The sequence below is a fragment of the Chenopodium album genome, chromosome 11, assembly GCF_948465745.1.
Source record: "Chenopodium album chromosome 11, dcCheAlbu1.1, whole genome shotgun sequence".
Lineage (NCBI taxonomy): Eukaryota > Viridiplantae > Streptophyta > Magnoliopsida > Caryophyllales > Amaranthaceae > Chenopodium > Chenopodium album.
In genome coordinates, this window is record NC_137844.1 from 913,568 (window position 1) to 932,298 (window position 18,731).

Below are 18,731 nucleotides of genomic sequence, written 5' to 3' on the forward strand. Positions count from 1 at the left end.
TTTCCAAGATCGTTGTTATGGAGACTACATTCAACAGTTATATAAGATAATGAAGATACAAAGAAAAACAGATTCTGCTACTATTTAATTCCAAAACTGTTGCTACTCACATTTTTTCTTTCGGGGTATAAGTGTATAACAAATTGTATGGGATAATGAAATCAAGAAGCAAAATTGGGTGCATGTATTTATAACAAGGAAATAAATTGCATATTGAATCACTATTTTTTACTAGTGAAGTGAATACCGGCCTGGTTGAAAACCGATAATAAGTGTATGAATTCATTTTGTGTGAGCTTGGATGATCTTTTGTCTGCGTAATCATACTGCTTCAACACATCTATCACCTTAGCTTTAAAATTAGGATCATTTGCCTGCATATCATTATCAGAGTCAGTATCCGAACCTTCAACCTCCATTTCATCTTCATCGCCTTTTCCATTATCCACTTCCATAGTTTCATCCTCGTCTACCTGAGCGTCTTTCTCATCGGCTAAGACAGACATATCAATTGCCTCTGAGTCATTCATCAATTGTCCCAAAGATTCTAAGGTCCTGTAGTTCTTCTCTAACATTTCAAGAACCTTTTTCTGGCCAAATATTGATCCAAGTGTTTTGTTCTTTCTGCTGAAACATAAAGCGAGCAGCCCATTCCACTCTTTAAGTTTGCCAGCTGGTATAGGAAGAGGCTTTCTTGGTTCAATACGAACAACAGAGGAGTCGACCTTAGGTGGGGGTCTGAAATTATTCTTCCCAACTTTGAGGAGATGGAAGACCCGAGCAAGGAGCTGAGTGTTCACTGAGAGACGGCAATAGAGCTTGTCACCTGGTTGAGCAACAAGCCTCATCGCAAATTCTCTTTGAAACATTATTATTGCACATCTGAAGTTTTGCCTTTGATTGATGTCCAACAACTTGAACACAAGTGGGGAAGAGATCTGGTAAGGGATGTTGGCGACGCAGATATCAAAAAAAGGAAGCTCACACTTGAGAACATCTCCTTGGATAACCTGTTTGACAAAGAATTTCAGTACTCAGGAGGACATAACTGATCAAGATGCTGTATAAATTAATGCTCTATTAATTTGTCAAGCCACAAAATCAAGCAGAGTTTAAGTATGATATGTAATCCAAACTTGTCTAGTTAAATGTTAACATCTATCAATTCAAAAACTAAACTATTAACTCAAGAAAAAGAATTCACTAGGCTACAAGTAGTGAAAGCAATAGATATGCCAGTCACGATACTCTGTTTTGTTCCAAGGAAAGGTCAGAGCAAACCACAGTAGCAAGCTCTCTGGGAACCAAAGGTGCATGATTTAACACACTGATCATTACCATACACATCTATGGGAATTCGCTGGTGAGCACAAAAGAGATTTATTTTAGAATGATAAATTAGAGAATGATGTTAATGAATAAGGTTAATATGCTACTCCTATAAACTATGCTGTCTACCTCTCTCCTAGGTGCGGGTTTGCCTTCAGCCAAACACAATACCACAAAGCAATAGGAGTGCATGATTTATTTGGACTTTAGAGCCCTGTATAGCCGTTTGCACAATACGAAACAAGATAATATGACTTTGCTCCCAGATTTCTTTGCTTCTAGAACCTACAAGAACATGAATTGCCATTTGCACAATCAACTTCTTTGATGAAACATTAATTATAGAATCCTCTGTCACCTTCTCCTCAAAGCGATGAATGGAAATTCATTGTCAACCTCAAATTTCATCCATCTCTACTTGCCCCAATAGCAATTCATAAACAATGAAGTTCAACTCAAACCACAACTCCAAAACCGTGACAACCAAAAACAGTGGAGCATTATCCGTTTCATTTATTTGCAACGATTAGACATTTTTCCTCTCTACTTTATGTCAAATTGTTGCAAATAATATAAAACGGAGGTAGTATAAGAAATCAGGAGCTATATAATTATTATAATCCCTATTCCCGACATAACCTCCTTTTGAAAAATCCAATTCATTCCTCTTTTGTTCTTGTAACGATTGTTAATGATTATATCACACCCAATTTAGATGCATCTACAATCATAATAGCAAAATCATACATACTGGGTAATACTTCCTCCAAATATAAACATCAAAAGTCTCACTAAATTCAGAATCTAAAAACTCAAAGCTATAACAAACAGGTCCTAATTCCCAACATTTCAGGGGCTGTTTGGTTGAACTTCTTGGAATGGGTTAGAATGGATTTAGAATCCATTCCATGGTTTATTTGTTTGGTTGGGCTATTTAAGTATGGAATCTCATACTTGGGGGATTCTAACTCCACCCCAATCCCTTGGAATCTCATACCCACCTCCTCCCCGAGGATTCATAATCCATACTATTACTCAAGTATGAGAATCCATTCCATGATTAAACCAAACAACTTTAGATTGGAATCCATACCAATCCATTCCAACTTAGTGAACCAAACGACCCCTGAGTTCAAATCAGCATCACAGAACTCCCATTGCCCTAATTTCTTCAACAAGTTGCATTGTTGCAACAGAACAGAAAAAAATTTAACTAAAACTAATCTCAGCAATATCCCAATATAACCAAAAAAATTCAATTTTCCCCTTTGACAGTTTATAACTTCTAACCATTAAATTTATAAGAAATTCAAGCTCCACAAAATCCCATCAATTAAATAAGAAAAAAGATTAAATCTTTCAACAAAATATAAATTAATAACAAAAAAAGGGTGGGAAAAAGAACCTCTAAACGAGAAGACAAAAGGGTGCCTTGAAAACGGCGTTTAAGCTCAAGAACCATACGAGGATCCAACTCAACGGCAACAACCTTCTTGCCAGCTTCTAGAAGCTTCTTAGTAAGATTACCAGTACCTGGACCAATTTCCAGGATAACATCTGTAGGTTTAATACCAGCTTTCTGAACAATTGATTCAACCAACATTGGATTTTTCAAAATGTGTTGTCCCTTTGATTTGTGAAAGGGTATTCCTCCTTGAAAATGGTTGCTCCCTTTTTGCTTCTCTTTCCTGATTTTACCGCCCGCCATTTTTGTCCTGTGATAAACCTTCACAAGTTTTCAGTTTTCAGTTTTCAGAGAGTGAAAGGTTTAAGGTTTGATACATTGGTTGCTGTAACCTGCATGTTGGGGTTTTGAAAGGGTACTTTAGGGATGTTAATATTAGTTTACCAAACCCGCCCAAACTATTCGAGCCGTGCAGGCTTTTTCGGGTTGGGTAAAAAAAAATCAACTAAAAAAATGCATAAAATCACTTTTTCAAATCCGCCTAAAATTTTCAAAAAATCTGGTCTGGTCAAGTCGAGTCAGGCTCATTATGATTAGGTCTAACCTAGAGGTTTCAAAACCCGAACCGATTTGAATAAAACTGATTTATTAGTTAGACACAATAATTTAGAGTAAATCAAATTTCAAATAAAATCAACCCTACCTGACCTCACCAAACTCGACCCATATATTCGAATTGAATTGATGATATGTAAGCATACATGACACAACATGAAGACATATGGACGCGAGTGAGTTGAGTCTTCCCTGAGCCATTGTTTTAATAAATGTACATGATACTTACTACTAGTTGGTCTACTTGTTAGTTAGCCTAGTCAATCCCAAGACACGTGGGTTTAGCAAAAGGTATGACCCAAAACCATTTAGAGTCTTCTTTACTTTTATGAGCGTGCTTAATATATCACACTGTTATTATTTAACACATTAGTTTATCTAACTTTAGACATGTCAAATTTGAAGTAACAAGTGTCTTGGTTTAACCAAACCACAACTTTTACAATTTTTTTGGCCAAATATCTGGCGGCCTAAACACTTGATAGCCAAGGAAAAAAACAAAGGATCCTTACCCGGTTACCCCAAACTCCCAAAGTAACTTACTCACCCCCCGTGAAAAATATGCCTGGTTTATATCTATTTTTTTTCAGACTAAAAAAGCAAACAAAGAAAGAACATAGGCAGATTTAGCTGGTTTTAAGCAAGGGTTTACCATAAAGTATGCCTCATCAAACGTAAGAAACAAAATTAAAAAAATAATAAAACGGGCATCAGACATGTAGGCTTGCCCATGCTAAGAATTACTAGCCAAGAAATTATAGCAATTTGTATTAATAGAGAGGTATTCATTTGTCTATGACAGCTCAGAAATAGCACCAACTGCAGCAGGATCTAGTACCAAGTGAAGTAAAATTTACACCAGATGCATCGTACACATTCCGAAGCTTCTGGGAGCAACTCAGAGGTCTATAGTTAAAGAAAGACGGTCCCTGTTAGCTTAAAGGGTGAAACTGCAATGTATGCATACAAGAACAAGGTCTCTGGTACACCCTGCCTAAACAAAATCTGGGGAGAACTGAAAAAATGTGGTCTGGTGATGTAACCTAAATCTCAAAAAATGTGTTTCACAAGTTTGACAATGTTCTTTCAAAAAAGTCATCCATGCGTTTCATCTTCTTGAAAACTCCTGCATTCTTCGCAAAATATGACATAGCATTGGACATCATCACATTGATATCATGTTTTACTGCTTTTTCGCTTCGATAATAATTGTTTGTCAGCCTAGATCGAATCACATTCAATGACAAAGGGGCTGGAAACCTGCACCCAAAAAACTATAATAAGTGGAATTCAAAATAATCACAGGCAATTTTGATAGACAAATTGGTTTTGTCACACCTCTAGTTATGCAAAACTTATATCAGAAAATCTAGACAATCAGGAGTTCTGAGAATGTCAAAGGCAGTGAACTCGCTAACCAGATTGCCTGGAAATTGATGATGTGATCGCATGCTTGGTATCTAGGGAAGGCTTGCTCATCCCTTGGTGTCTATTATCTAAATGTACTTTTTATTTTTTAGGGCTTCTATAAGTTTATGACTGTATCAACACTGCTTTATATTTCCACTTGGCTAGTGTCCTAAAATCAAAGTAATTTTGTAATACCCACACAAATGGATGACCACTATATACTTTCTTGAGGAGAGTTGGTATACACCTGAAGAAAAGCAAAGGGTGAACATGAACAAAGACTTACCGGTTTAAGAAATCTGGCCTTTGAGAGACCTGCTCCAAATTGACCATACCATAGTCCTATAAATTTTACAAATCAAACAAGACAAGGTTATTTCTTTTTCCAGAAATATCATCAATGCATTGACTTCTCTTCATTGCCGAACAATAATAATTCTAAACATAATCTTTGGAAAGGGAAATAAATTACCTGTCTCCTCCTCTCTAATTTAGAAAGATAATCAAGAAATTTGTTCCTTGTATCAAAATCAATATGCGGAGGCTCCCACCGAAATTCAGGATTGTGCAGTTCCCATGGACTGTGCAACTCAATACCAGGATCACCCAGGTACTGAACAGCATATCTTTCCCATGGACTGTCTGGAAAGTCAACAGATTTTGGTTTTGCATCAACTATCTGACCTTCCCACCAGCTGCCACCTTCTCCATCTTCATGCCTCCACCATACTGAGCACGTATCCCCAGGAGTCCAATTTCTACTGATAGCAAGATCATACCATGCTTTCTCAACCAAAAAATCAGGGGCGTGAAGCAGCTCTGGAAGAGTCAACTTCAATGGTTTACCAAAAACACTTGAAGAATCGTCTATGAACTTAAGTGTGAGCTTACAACAGCTCTCCCCAGAACCAGGAACATAGGCATAATGAAGGTCTTCAACCACACAGGTCTCAGCATCATTTATCCGTCCCTTCATTGTATTCCAAGGACCCCTTTCATGTGGAGCATATTTTTCTATATATTCTTGATGGCCCTGAAAATCAGTGAAAGCATTAATTTCAGAATACTAGAACTGAATTCAAAACAGTGAGATATGACTCAAATGGAATTACCTGTCTCAAGTATACTACTTCATCCCCAAGTTGGGGAATATAACGATAACCTGGTTCATGCTCAGATAACATTAGCCACGATATCTTCCCAACGGCAGCATTAGACAGACTTGTACTTGGAGGGCCCTGGCCATCTTCAAAAAAGGTGTCATGCCTACTTCTAGCAGACCTTAAAGATTTATCAGAAATCTTTGATGACCCTGCTGATCTGTCACTCTTCCGCAGCTTCAACGTACGGCATCCTCTTCCAGCTTCACGAGTGCTTGCTTTAATCTCCATAGATCTAGTTCGGCGTACTACATCAGTTTCAGCATCAGGAAAATCAACACCAGAATAGTTCTCATAGTAACCAGTATTGTAATTATTCTCTTCCACACCACCACCATAGCTAGCTATATATGATGCTGAAGAATCATCAGTACCACCCAGCTTTTTTATTCCAGTAACCAATTTTAGTCTAGGAGTTTTCTCTTGCTTCAAGATTCCACTGGATTTAATCTTGATTCTGGTTGGTGGTCTTGGTACTGGCTGAACAGTCTCTTCCAAATCATGAGAGTTACCATTACTGAATTCGACAGCATTTTCCATAGAATAGCCATCACCATTTCCATTAGAACCACTTTCAAGCCATCTACTACAAGAGGCTTCCACAGGGATGTCACTTCCAGCAGAACTTGTTTTTTCTAGCAGGCCTTTACACTTGATTGTGACTCTGTTTACAGTTTGAGATGGCTTTTGGTCAGCAGCAGCAAGAGGATGTAAATCCACATCCTCGTCGCCAAAGCTGCGCTGCTTGTGTTCCGCTGCTTGAGATAAAGAAGATGAAGATTCCAACATTCTTTGGTTATCACTTCTAGACCAGGAATTTTTCGTATCACGGACACTTAATTTAAGCACCAATTTCTTTTTATTTCCAACAGATATCTGAGCTTCAGACAGCTCAATTGGATCCATTATAGCAGCAGATTCATGAAAGGGAATTTTTTCTCCACCTTGACCTGAGGTATTCTGAAGATCCCAAGCAGGCTCATACACTCCAATTTCAGAATCTTGAGAAATTGATTGACTGTCTGAAGAATCTCCTTCAGAACCATCCTCCTCATCCTCACCAAGAGAAGACGTCTCAGGGATTCTAGAAAATACACTCATTGCATTCCTAGCTGCAGCTCTTTGAGGTCTGAATAGTTGAGCTTTACTAGACTTCTTTTTTGAAGCCTTACGAACATTCTTTAATTTCTTACCCTTACGATTCTCAGAAGAAGATCTGTTGGAAGCTTCCACACTCTTCCTCTTAATGCGTCTCCCAGAAGCAGTAAACTCAGCCTAAGAAACAACAAAATATCATCCTGAGTAAATTTCAGAAGGAGAAAAAAGTAACATACATCAGGAAAACAAGACTTACTTCCGCTCTCTCATTCTTCCTTTTGGATCGACGAAGGGCGTCTTTTTGCCTTTGCTTAACATCATAATTCTCTGCATCATAATCCGTATCATCATAGGAGCTGGTCCCTAAACTTTCCTGCTCTTTGGCACTGGAATATTCCTCCGCTGCATCATATTCTGAATCTGCGTCATCAGTCATAACTTCATTTTCTGGTTCCCAAAGAGCAACATCCAAAGGTTCTGGAATATCAATAATCGCTTCAGGATCTGGCAAAGGCATCATCTGGTAATCTTCTCCTAAGCTGAAATCCGGACCAATAGCAAATCTTATATTAGATGGACGCCACTCTACACCCAGTGCTCCAAGACGCCGGCGCTGGTACATACTTTGATAAGGTTCAGGATATGGGATCATGCCTGAAATTGCAATCCGTTTTCTCAACACAATGGGGGCAGAAACAGAGAAGATGCATAATATATTAAATTATTTTGAGCTCACTTGAGTCACAAAGAGGGTCCAAAAGATTTCTTTGGTATGGACTAAACTGCGACTCCTGCATTGTACATCCACAATGACCATAGCGTTATATATTACTTGTCAAAAGTTAGTCGTCAATAAATTAACGTTTACAAAGATAGGTTCTCACAAGTGACAAATCCAGTATAACAAAAGATAAATCTAAGGTAGCACATTTGTCAAAAAAAAAATCTCTTCCTTCTTAACCTGAAGCCAACATTAGTGCAAGAGAACGACACATATTGCAAAGATCATAATATTTAGATATTTCAGAGAATCAACCATAGCATATAATAAGCACACAAACACATATATAATGATCGTCTAGTGTATGGTATACTGTGTACAGAAAATAATTTTTCTCTGACCTGGTCAAGAACATTTCCTAGAGCATCGCGGATAAGAGGACGATAATCTCCCAAAAAGAACTGTAAGAATAGCAGATGCAATCATCATGATGCAAGCATGTAAATCTTTATTTGAAAGAACACGCAAAGACCAGGCATGATAAAACAACACCTGGTCGTATTTGGCATCTTTATGAGATTCCCCTTGCCCAGTGTTTAACAGGTATATCTGGCCAATATCATCTGAGAGTACAATTGATGTCCCATCTCTGATTCACAAACAGCATAGTTTACATCATTGTATGACAGATATAAAGTTGCAGAAAATGCAAGTAGATTTCAACAAAAAGAAACACTACAAATGATGGATAAAAAGCATGAACTTAATTTTAATTATGAATCCAAGACGAGTTCACTAGAGGACAAGTGACATCTTGAATTATCACAACCAGATGGAATTAAACTCCTCTTACAAATATAAAAATAAATAAATAAATAAATAATAATAATAATAATAATAATAATAATAATAGTTTTCACTTACGAAGAGAATTTTCCATCAACCAATTTACCACGTCCAATTTCAAATACCCGAACTGGAGTCCCTTCCCATATCTGAAGTTCAAAGCACCAAATAAATTGATTAAGCAAATTAAAAGATGCAAGGAAATAGTTTTTTTTTTTTTTTTTTTTTTGGGGGGGGGTGTTGGACTTACATCCCAAATTATGGTTTTTCCATCATAACCAGCGCTCATAGCTATCCGAGGATTGAAGGGGTGCACATCTAAAACATACGTCTGAAAATGAAAGAAGATAATTATATCAAACACTTGCGGCAGACCCAACTTCAGTACAAGGGAAAACTAGATATTTCCCATACACAGCAATTCTGTGGTTTGTGATTAGAATGGAACCCAAGTGTTATCTCTGGAACTCTGTTAACCAGTGATTTACTGGGGGATACTGGGATAGAATAGCTTATATAGCTTATATAGCTTCTAGAAGTATCACAGTTGATGATTCTAGCTATAAAATAGTCTGGGCTTCACAGCATCCTTTTAAAGCAACATTCCAAAGATAAGTAACAACAGTTGCCCCAAATTCTTCTACTTATCTCCAAAAGTTATCGCTTCCACTTTTTACGCATGCGATGAAATGATATGTTATGTATGCTTACAAAAAAAATCTCATTAAAGAAATAATTAGTATTCACAAAATAAATGAACCAGCACTCACAGATTCAGTGTGACCGGTCAAACAATGCACTAAGCTTCCATCTGCAGCATTCCATACGCATATTCTGCAATCTGCAAACCAAAAAAAGAAAAAAAAAAGTCAGAGCAAATTAGATGCTGCTATGTAGGGGTTTTAAGCTAAACGGTTCAGTCAATCATATTCATTTATGCTATTAGTAACCTTTTAAGAAGCAGGCAATTTAACTATCAACCTATGTTACTCCGACACCCAGCTGTATGTCGATGCTAGAGATTAGCTTGGTTACAGCACTATTAATGGCAGAAAATTAGGAAGAAGAAGATGATTATAGCATTAAGATCAGAATTACAACTAATTTGGGTGATAATTCCACTTTCGAGAGGTGGATTCTCTCCTAATATGCTTTCGAGAGGCTCACTCTCTCCCAATAACAAACCTCAAGCAATATTCAACATGATGATTATTCCTCCTGATGAGGCCTATTTATAGAAAAACTCTCATAACAAACTCTAACTTATCCCCCAAGCTACTACTAATAGGCTATGACTAACATACCCTTCCCCTAATATTGATTCCTTGCAGTCGAGTGCCTGATCCTCGACACTTTGACACAATACAACATCCAGATTATAATGGCCTTGTATGAATTTTCATAAAACCTTAAATGTCAAAGGATTCAACACCGTGTCGGACATGACACCTAAATTCAAGCCTGTGCATCATACTTCGCAACTTTTTTAATAAAATGAATTTCATTACATTTGACATATAATTTATTACATACCACTCTACCATTAAATATTGCTTTCTTCATTCCCCTAATATTACAGCTAATTACCATTTTAGGAAGTTTCACAAAAAATTGTTACTTTTAGACATATACAATACTTGCACATTCTCTCTCTATCTCTCTACTTATCACATGGGTCCCTATCTCTATTTCTCTCCTCATCAAAAATTTCATGTCTTCTCTCCTTGTTGCAATATTAGGGTAACAGAGGAAGTACAATAAAAGTCTCAATTACTTAATGAACAAAATATAAACATTAGAAGTCTACTGATATCAAAAATAAGATAGATTACTAAAAATGGTTATTTAATTGCTTAATAGTTTGCTAAAACTTGTAACTGTAACCTCAATTATTATTCAAAGAAGTGGAAGCAGACAAATCCACAAATGTTTTCCAATAACACCAGACATTAGACAAAATTCATTCTGCCTAAGAAACATGTAATCAAGGCAGAAAAATAAAGATTACACTCAAAAGCCTTAACCCTTCTTTAATCAAAACAACAAAAAGAAAGTTACCCATAATAGCAGCAAGCACAAAACGATTATCGAGACTCCAGACAATCATATTTACTCCACGAGGAGTTGGAAGGATTCTCCGACGTGGTCCCCCACGAGGTGGTTGTGGAGGCAGTGGCGGAGGGGGTACCTTGAGATGATACGCCTTAGTCCAACGCCCAACTTTTCCCTTTGAGAGCCAAACAATTAATGACTGAAGTTAATTCATGTGTGGAAACTACAAATCATCAAAAAGATATTCTTTACATGTAACAAGAAACACAACTTACCCCCACTCCTCAAGGAAGAGAAATGGCATCATAAAGCATAGAAAACTAAAGCGTAAAAGAAAGTGAGAGAAAACTTAAAGCCATGAACAAAATTTTCCAGATGTAACCCTTCTTCCACTCCAAACTTGTTAGTGCATCCTAAAACATGAGCTAGGCAGATTCTAGAAGACTTATTCAAAGAGAAAGCTAATCTCATAAATTGGGAAACTCACTTGTGAGCTACGCGACCTAGGCACCCAAATGATTGCACTTCCATCACGAGAACATGTTACAATGTTATCATGACTGAACCTGAAAACACAAATAAACAAAAGATCAAGAAAATCCTCTTGGTAGGGTGTTGGGGTCTTGGGGCACCAACTAGAACAGTGATTCGAGCTCAATAGCATTTAAAACAGGACTTGAACATGCCAACATGGATCATAACCAGATATCATAGCCACAAGTACCCACCACAAATTTTTGAATTTTAGTGATTGTTCCTCCTTAAGAGCATCACTAGTGACTGATCTTGCAGTAATAGCACAGCCACTGCAATCAAGAAGAGAATTCCTTCAGAAATAATTTCCTTAAAGGTGAATATATTTTTCTAGAGTAATAGACAGACCTAAATTGCACATAATTGACATCATTCTCATGTCCTCGTAACAGGTCAATTTCATTATATGGTTGATATGAATCATCAGGACTGAACTTGGGAGCATTCCAAACCTGCAACAAGAAAATTTAGTATATATACATAGATGCCCATTCGTAATTCAGAAAAATGCAGGATCTAAAATTAGTCACTAGCTCTAAGAATGGAATATAAGATGGAACCGACGAAATACATTACAAAGAAAACATTTGACCCATTCTTTCTCAAGTTGCAAACAGCTTTTGTATGCACGAAGTTCTAGTGCTGGAAATATCACTATTTGCCATCTGGAATGATTTTTAGCAGTATTTTGGACTGGATCCAGCTAGCTAACACACTTCTTATATTGGTTCGGATGATGACAAGATTAAGCATAAACAGTCAGAAAGTATCTTTTACAATAAAAATTTGTGAAGTAACTTAATAATTATTGTGGGGAGCAACCAAACCCTAATCCCACTTTCAGGTGACTTAAAGTTACTTCCATCCCTTTACCTTCTTTTAAAAGCCCAACAAGCAATTACTGTCCTTTCTTTTCCTTCATTCTTTCCCAACATTCATCTTCAATCTTTTTCCTTCAAGCCAACCCTTCCCACTTCACAACCTACGTTTCAGATGATTTGTTGAAATGATCTCAAACCCAAAACCATTCTTAAGAAAGCAGTTGGAGCAATAAGAATGAGTGCTCAAAGGTTTAAAAAAAAAAAAAGAAAGAAAAAAAGCAGCAGGAGAAAGATTAGATATAATAAGTTGAGGAGAGGTAAGTGGTAACAGGAGGACAACTTTGAGCAGGGAAGTTGGAGGACGAGCATATAACTCCATATAAACTCTCCAATTCACTCACTTCAGTCAAAGTCGCGTATATGATAGAAGCCTGTAAGCTCTAATGCTCCATAAAAATATTAAGCATAAGTAGCTTGCCAGTTGCCAACACATTTCTCCAGTGACTCTATCTCAGTCATCCCTTCCTCTCACCTGCCAATGTAATTCTTTCTTGTCCCTCCAGTCAGCTTCTCAACCAATTAGATTCACCACCAGTAATTACAAAGCCACCACCAACTTGCGGATTCAAAATCTGCCAAACCCACTAAATGGCATTCTATCTTTCTCCTGCTCCAAAAACTTCAAATTGCAAGTGTTGTAATTTGATTCCACGTGAATGATTTTTATTTCAAACATTGAAAAACAGCGATTATTTATCATTGTGCAGTTAATGATCTTTATTATCTAAAGATTAAGATGTGTATCTCAAAAAGGTCAAATGAACTGGACCTTAAAAGTATATGACAAGAATAGCTGTATAGTTCTTAACCAAGGATATGTTAGGAAATGCACATTAATAAGTGCTGCACGCCAGATAATCTAAACCTAAAACATAAATAGATAGTAAAAATTTACCCTTGCAAAAGTATCAGAGCTACCAGTCACAAAGACGGTTCCATTAGCATTAAATGCACAGCATGTAATTTGATGGCTCTGCTGAGCTGTACCTGCAAATGAGCAGATTTCAATAAAATCAAAATCCTCCAATTACAGTAAAATACAAGAATTATATATGATAAACTAACCAGTCCCAGCATCAGCAGGCTTTGGCACATAGATTCGAGGCTTAAACTGTGAATTCCTTGCATCCCAAATCCTACAGGTTCCATCATCAGACGATCTGCAAGACAATCTCACGTGAGTCTGCTTTAAAGAGGAGTAAATTAAAAATTACAGAATTATCCACTCCTAAAAACTCCAGATAAAAGAATTCGAAAAAAAACTTCTGTATTAACTCATCTGGAAATAGAACTTACGACAAAAGTTGGTATGCAGTCCTGGGACTGAATGCAATTGCAGTAACGGCACCAGTATGGCCTTGCAATATTGAAATTGGGAGCCCATCTGGCAATCGCCACTGTAGAATTGCAAAAAAACTAATACTCAGCAACTAATGAAAGTAATGGCCAAGATTATCAAGCTGGAAGTAGGAGACTCACCACTCTAATGACAAAGTCATTTGAAGCAGATGCCACCAAAGCATTGTTTGAGCTAACAGCTAAGTCAGTGATATCCCCCTTGCGTAAGGAGTTCATTTAAATTCATCATAAGCATGACTAACAAATAATCAATTCAAATTAAATTACTTAGGTCCAATCAAGGCAGCAAGCAGTCAACTCACCTCATGCCCACGGCAACTGGCCAGGCAAAATGCAGTTTCCATTGACCAAATTTTTACAAGGCGATCATCAGAACCAGTAATTACATGCCTGCCTGCTCGATCAAATATGGCTACAAAACAGAAACGGCAATATTAATTATGTTACAGTCATAATATAGCCCCAAAAAATTACAAAGGTGACATAACGGGAGCAAGATGAAGCCAAATAGATAAACAGTCAATATGCAACAACTAAAAATATGAATGTTTGAGTGAGATAATGAAACTATGAAAGATCAATTACAATAGAGCAACAGGTCACTTCTGCCAAGGTGGATTCAGAGGAAGGAATAATAAAATCACGCACATACAGTATAAAGTATAGCTTTAGTGTACAAAACTTGGAAAAGTTATTGCCAACTCAAATCATACAAACAGAATCATGTGAATCATTATCTTCTTCACTGTTGTCATGAGACATCACAAATTTACAAGCACACACATTTCCAATCATATCCACATATATGCAAGCTGCGAGCACAAACTCAAACATGATGAGAAAGTTACCACAATAAACAGCATTCCGGTGTCCTCTAAGTCTCTTTATATTCTGCATCTTTTGCACCATAGTTGATGGCTTTGCAATGGCATAACTAGCAGCGTGTATCGATGGAGCACGATGGTGTCGGGTAAAGCCCCCACCGATGGCCCTCAAATGCAATCCATGTACTTGATCAACCTGCATATGAGGCCAGCGCAAGTAACGCGGCAGAAGCTTGACTTGTTTATCCACTGAATTTCTATCACCTGAAAGCAGAGACCATCAGCATAAACTTATCGGTTAAGCATTGAACGTAAACATTTTTCACAATAATATGAGCCAAAAATTAACATGCCTTCGGTTCAATAAATTGTTTCTTGTGAAGAACAGTTCACCTCAAAACTAACAATTATGGTTCCAGTACAAGAGCTAATGAAATGTTTAGGATGTCAGATATGACAGCAATATCTTATAGTAGCAGTATATAATTTCAAGGCATGAACAAAAAAAAGGCATCCCCTGGAGAAACAAAATCAGGTCTGAAATTTTCTCTGTTTTCAAGTGGATAAGAAACAAAATTTGAGCCTTGGACATGATTGCATAATGACAGAAACACAAATTTCCAATGTTAACCGACTACTGTATTAATGATAATAGGTTTCTAAGACATGATAGTTTTCTACAAAAATTATAAGATGAGCTGGTGCATAAGAATTAAGACATAAGGTGGGAATAGAATTTCAGTTCCACACAGCCACAAATTCTCGCAACAAAATCAGACAAACTATTATGAAAAAGAAATCTAAAAAAAATACAGCAAAGCAGTTTAGTGACCATACAGCTCAGAAGAGAAAAGGAACCAGTTCCCAACAAAGTAGGAACATCAGCAGCATTTGGACCATGGCCAATGCCAAGAGATGGAGAAGGGGAACAAAGCATCAGCTGTTTCAAAAGCCTAACAAAATGGTCTTTTGCAATGTGGGAAAACCTGTTGACAGGAAAAGGGGGGGAAAAACACTCAGACCTCAAACCGCAATCTATAGAAATCAGTAACCTCTAAATAACAAGATATACAGTTAAAAAATTATAAGAAAAGATAACATATTGTCTACTATATCGGTAAAATTCACAAGTAATTTTCAATAACCTTACATTATAATATAACCTCTTATCCAGAGAGAAAACATGAAAAACTTTTCAACCAAAAAATGAAACATTAGACAAAACCAGTGATCTTAAAGATAACCCTTTTTGCTGCAGCTCATCATTTACCATTACACTCATTTCCAGGCTGAGCTTCCATATATACTACCTCAGTTTCATAATGTTTTTAACATTTACTGTTTGAACAAAAAATTAAGGCAGGAGAGAGTGATAGTAAAGTTAGGTGAGTGGGTGTAGAAGAAAGACGGATACAGTAAGAAAGAGAATGTAAAGAGATGGGTGGGTGTAAGAAAAACGGTGATTAAGTAAAAGTGGAAAGGTGTAGTTATTGGTGGTAAAAGGGTTTGCCAAAAATGGAGTAAAGTAGATACAGAGTATGCTAAGAATATTATGGAACATATAAAATCGGACGATGTTAAGAACATATGAAACTTATGTAGTGTTAAATATATTATAATTTCACCACAGATAGACATTCCATCCTAACTTCAATGAAACATGGCTTCAATTGGTAATGTTTCTAGCCTCATCAAAAATACACTCTTGATCCCCGGATTCAAAAATGAAAATAATGAATGCTGATATTATAATACTTACAATAAAGTTAATACTTCCTCAGTTTTCTTTTGAATGCAACACTTTGACTTTTACACTATTCATATACCTTAGACTAGTTTTTAAAATTTATAGTAAGGAAAAGTATTGTCATGTGGGATGTTATTAGATTCGTCGCAGTTTATAGTTTATTAATATCATTTTTTTCCATATTAGTAATAAAAGATACTAATGATTGAAACAACGCATTGGCAAACATGCAATGAGAAGTGTTGAATTTAAAATAGGATAGAGGAAGTACTAGATTCACTACGTGTTATATTGATGAGCATATTTAACCAGATTCCATGTGAAACCCTTGTAAAACATATAGCAGGCTAAACGCAAAGCAATATTGAACTATTACTCACGTACCTATATAAAGTAAAAACAAGAACAAAAGTGGTAATAGAAATAACGAAGATAACTAATGTTGATATTATAATACTTAAAATAAAACTAATACTAGATTGACTGAGCATTATATTGATGATTGTATTTAATCAGTTTCCATGTGAAACCCTACTATAAACATATAGCAGGCTAAACGCAAAGCAATATTGAACTATAACTCACGTACCTATATAAAATAAAAATTACCACCCATAATGGTAATAGTAATAACAAATATAACCAAGGTTGATATAATAATACTTACAAAAAAACTAATACTAGATTCACTGTGCATTATATTGATGAGTGTATTTAAACAGTTTCCATGTGAAACCCTCGTAAAACATATAGCAGGGCAAAAACAAAGCAACATTGAACTATTACTTGCATACCTATGCAGAAGTTTCTCAAACGTCAAAGGAACTGAGACACCATCATCATTCTCTTCCCCACTTTGAATCCCAGATCTTGAATACCAAGCATGATACCTTCTGGGTAAGAGCTGATGCTCCATAAGTTCGTTCGACAATTGTGCAAAAGTTTTCTGGCATGGTCCAGTTGAAAGAAATTGCATGACCAAAAAGTATATTTCCCTAAGATCAATATCAACATCAGCTGCAACAGCATGACCATTGACTCGTCCTCGCCCTTCAGAGAGAGAACTTTCTGGCACTCTATCAACAACAACAGAGCCAGTAACTCTCTCTCGCCCTTCAAGGTGACGATTATCTGCCACCTTCTTCGAAATATTCGATGTTTTTAAATGAACAGAAGACATATAATCAGTGGATGTATAGTTTCTAACATCCATGATTACATGACCAACAAAAACCACCTGAAGCAATCAGAAAGTAAACTCCAGTCACAACTATGACTATCAAACACCTTTCAGATTGAAATGATATTGAAGGTCTCTTGTAAATTAATGCTTTTACTATTATCAACTAGCTCAAATTAAACTTTACAACTTAAGCTTTCTCTCTCAAAAATGACAGTTTCATACTTTAACCCTCTAATTAATCCCAAATCAGCAAAAAATCTCACATAAATTTCGTTCAAATAATCACTAAAACAAACCCTAATCAATTCAATGCTTTGGTTAAAACTCAATGAAACAGAAATTCAAACTACCCACAAAAAAAAATTGAGAGATTTACAACAAAAACAAATGAAATTACAAAATTATCAAATGGGTAATTACCTAATTCACCAGAATCGTTGTAGAAAACCCAGAACAAAGGCAAATTTGGGTGTAAAGAAAAAGAAGGGTTTCCGGAAAACGGGGGTTTAGGAGAGAGAAAATGAAGGGTATTTTAAGTTCAGGTGATGGTGGTACGAATTTCAGGGCATTGCAATTTTTGGATTGTGTTGTAGGAAGAGGAGAACAGTAAACAACGATTTTTGTCGAAATCTGGGATTTGGGGCTAATTACGATGGTGAAATGAAATGAAAATATTAATCTTGATTAATAAATGAATTATTATTTGCAATGATTTGACATAAAATAGAGAGGAAAAATGTCTAATTGTTGCAAATAATATGTGACGAGTTCATTGTTGAAACATGATTTATTTACATGAGCAATAATCTTTGTAACATACTAGGTATTAAAAATGATCAAAATTTCCGTAAAAGTAATCTCAATCTAATATGATCTAACATATTAGGTATTTAAAATGATCAAAATTTCCATAAGAGTAATCTTGATCTAATATGATCTCAATCTGATAGATACCATTTATCACTTAATAAATTGTATGAAGTGTATATTTATTCAGATTTTAGAACTTCTCGTGTCACACAACCCCAAATTTCATTCTTGCAATAAAGAAGCAGAAATTTGCAAATTACGTAGTATATAGTACTAAATGCCCAAAAAAAAAAAAAAAATCAAGCCATAAAAGATTTATACTGTTTCAAAAAAAAAAAAAGAATTATATTGTTTTTATGTCTTCCATGCTCAATATAAGCAAATTATAATTAATTTATGAGCAGGTCATGTTTGTAATGAAATTAATTTTGAATTATATTGTAAGAGTAGATTTATAGGAGTCAATAATTCATATTCCTTAACACACATTGAAATCCTACCATCATGCTAATTTACAATACATTCCTTCCGTGGTATCCCGTCACAATCAAATGCAATAGACAACTTGGCCATTGGAGTTATGTTGAATGTTTGTAAAAACTTTATTGACTCGAGTTGCGTTTTTGCGCAGTTAAATGAAATCACTTTATCATTTATTTTTTAAATGATAGTGTATAGATTAAGGGTCTATTCACTTCATGTTAGTTTTACTTATATTCAGTTCAGCTCCTAATTTCCTTCTCTCATAAAATGTTTA

General features: G+C 36.0%; 2 protein-coding genes across 2 annotated transcripts; both read right to left on the reverse strand.

Moving 5' to 3' along the window:
• Nucleotides 1-56: 56 nt before the first annotated feature.
• LOC145567089 (ribosomal RNA small subunit methyltransferase-like) lies at nt 57-3,071 on the reverse strand. The gene is made up of 2 exons (XM_081626316.1): nt 2,735-3,071; nt 57-1,010 (listed from the first exon to the last, which is right to left on the reverse strand). Exons 1-2 carry the CDS (start codon nt 3,035-3,037, stop codon nt 222-224), a joined length of 1,092 nt encoding a protein of 363 aa, XP_081482442.1. The 5' UTR covers nt 3,038-3,071; the 3' UTR covers nt 57-221.
• Nucleotides 3,072-4,093: 1,022 nt separating this feature from the next.
• Nucleotides 4,094-17,789, reverse strand: LOC145567088 (uncharacterized). The gene is made up of 24 exons (XM_081626315.1): nt 17,585-17,789; nt 16,776-17,218; nt 15,072-15,220; nt 14,259-14,498; nt 13,713-13,822; nt 13,531-13,608; nt 13,348-13,448; nt 13,117-13,211; nt 12,947-13,038; nt 11,519-11,622; nt 11,365-11,442; nt 11,124-11,202; nt 10,643-10,811; nt 9,355-9,425; nt 8,835-8,915; nt 8,663-8,733; nt 8,291-8,387; nt 8,140-8,199; nt 7,754-7,808; nt 7,274-7,671; nt 5,872-7,194; nt 5,232-5,792; nt 5,046-5,101; nt 4,094-4,609 (listed from the first exon to the last, which is right to left on the reverse strand). Exons 2-24 carry the CDS (start codon nt 17,192-17,194, stop codon nt 4,414-4,416), a joined length of 4,683 nt encoding a protein of 1,560 aa, XP_081482441.1. The 5' UTR covers nt 17,195-17,218; nt 17,585-17,789; the 3' UTR covers nt 4,094-4,413.
• Between the last annotated feature and the right edge of the window lie 942 nt (nt 17,790-18,731).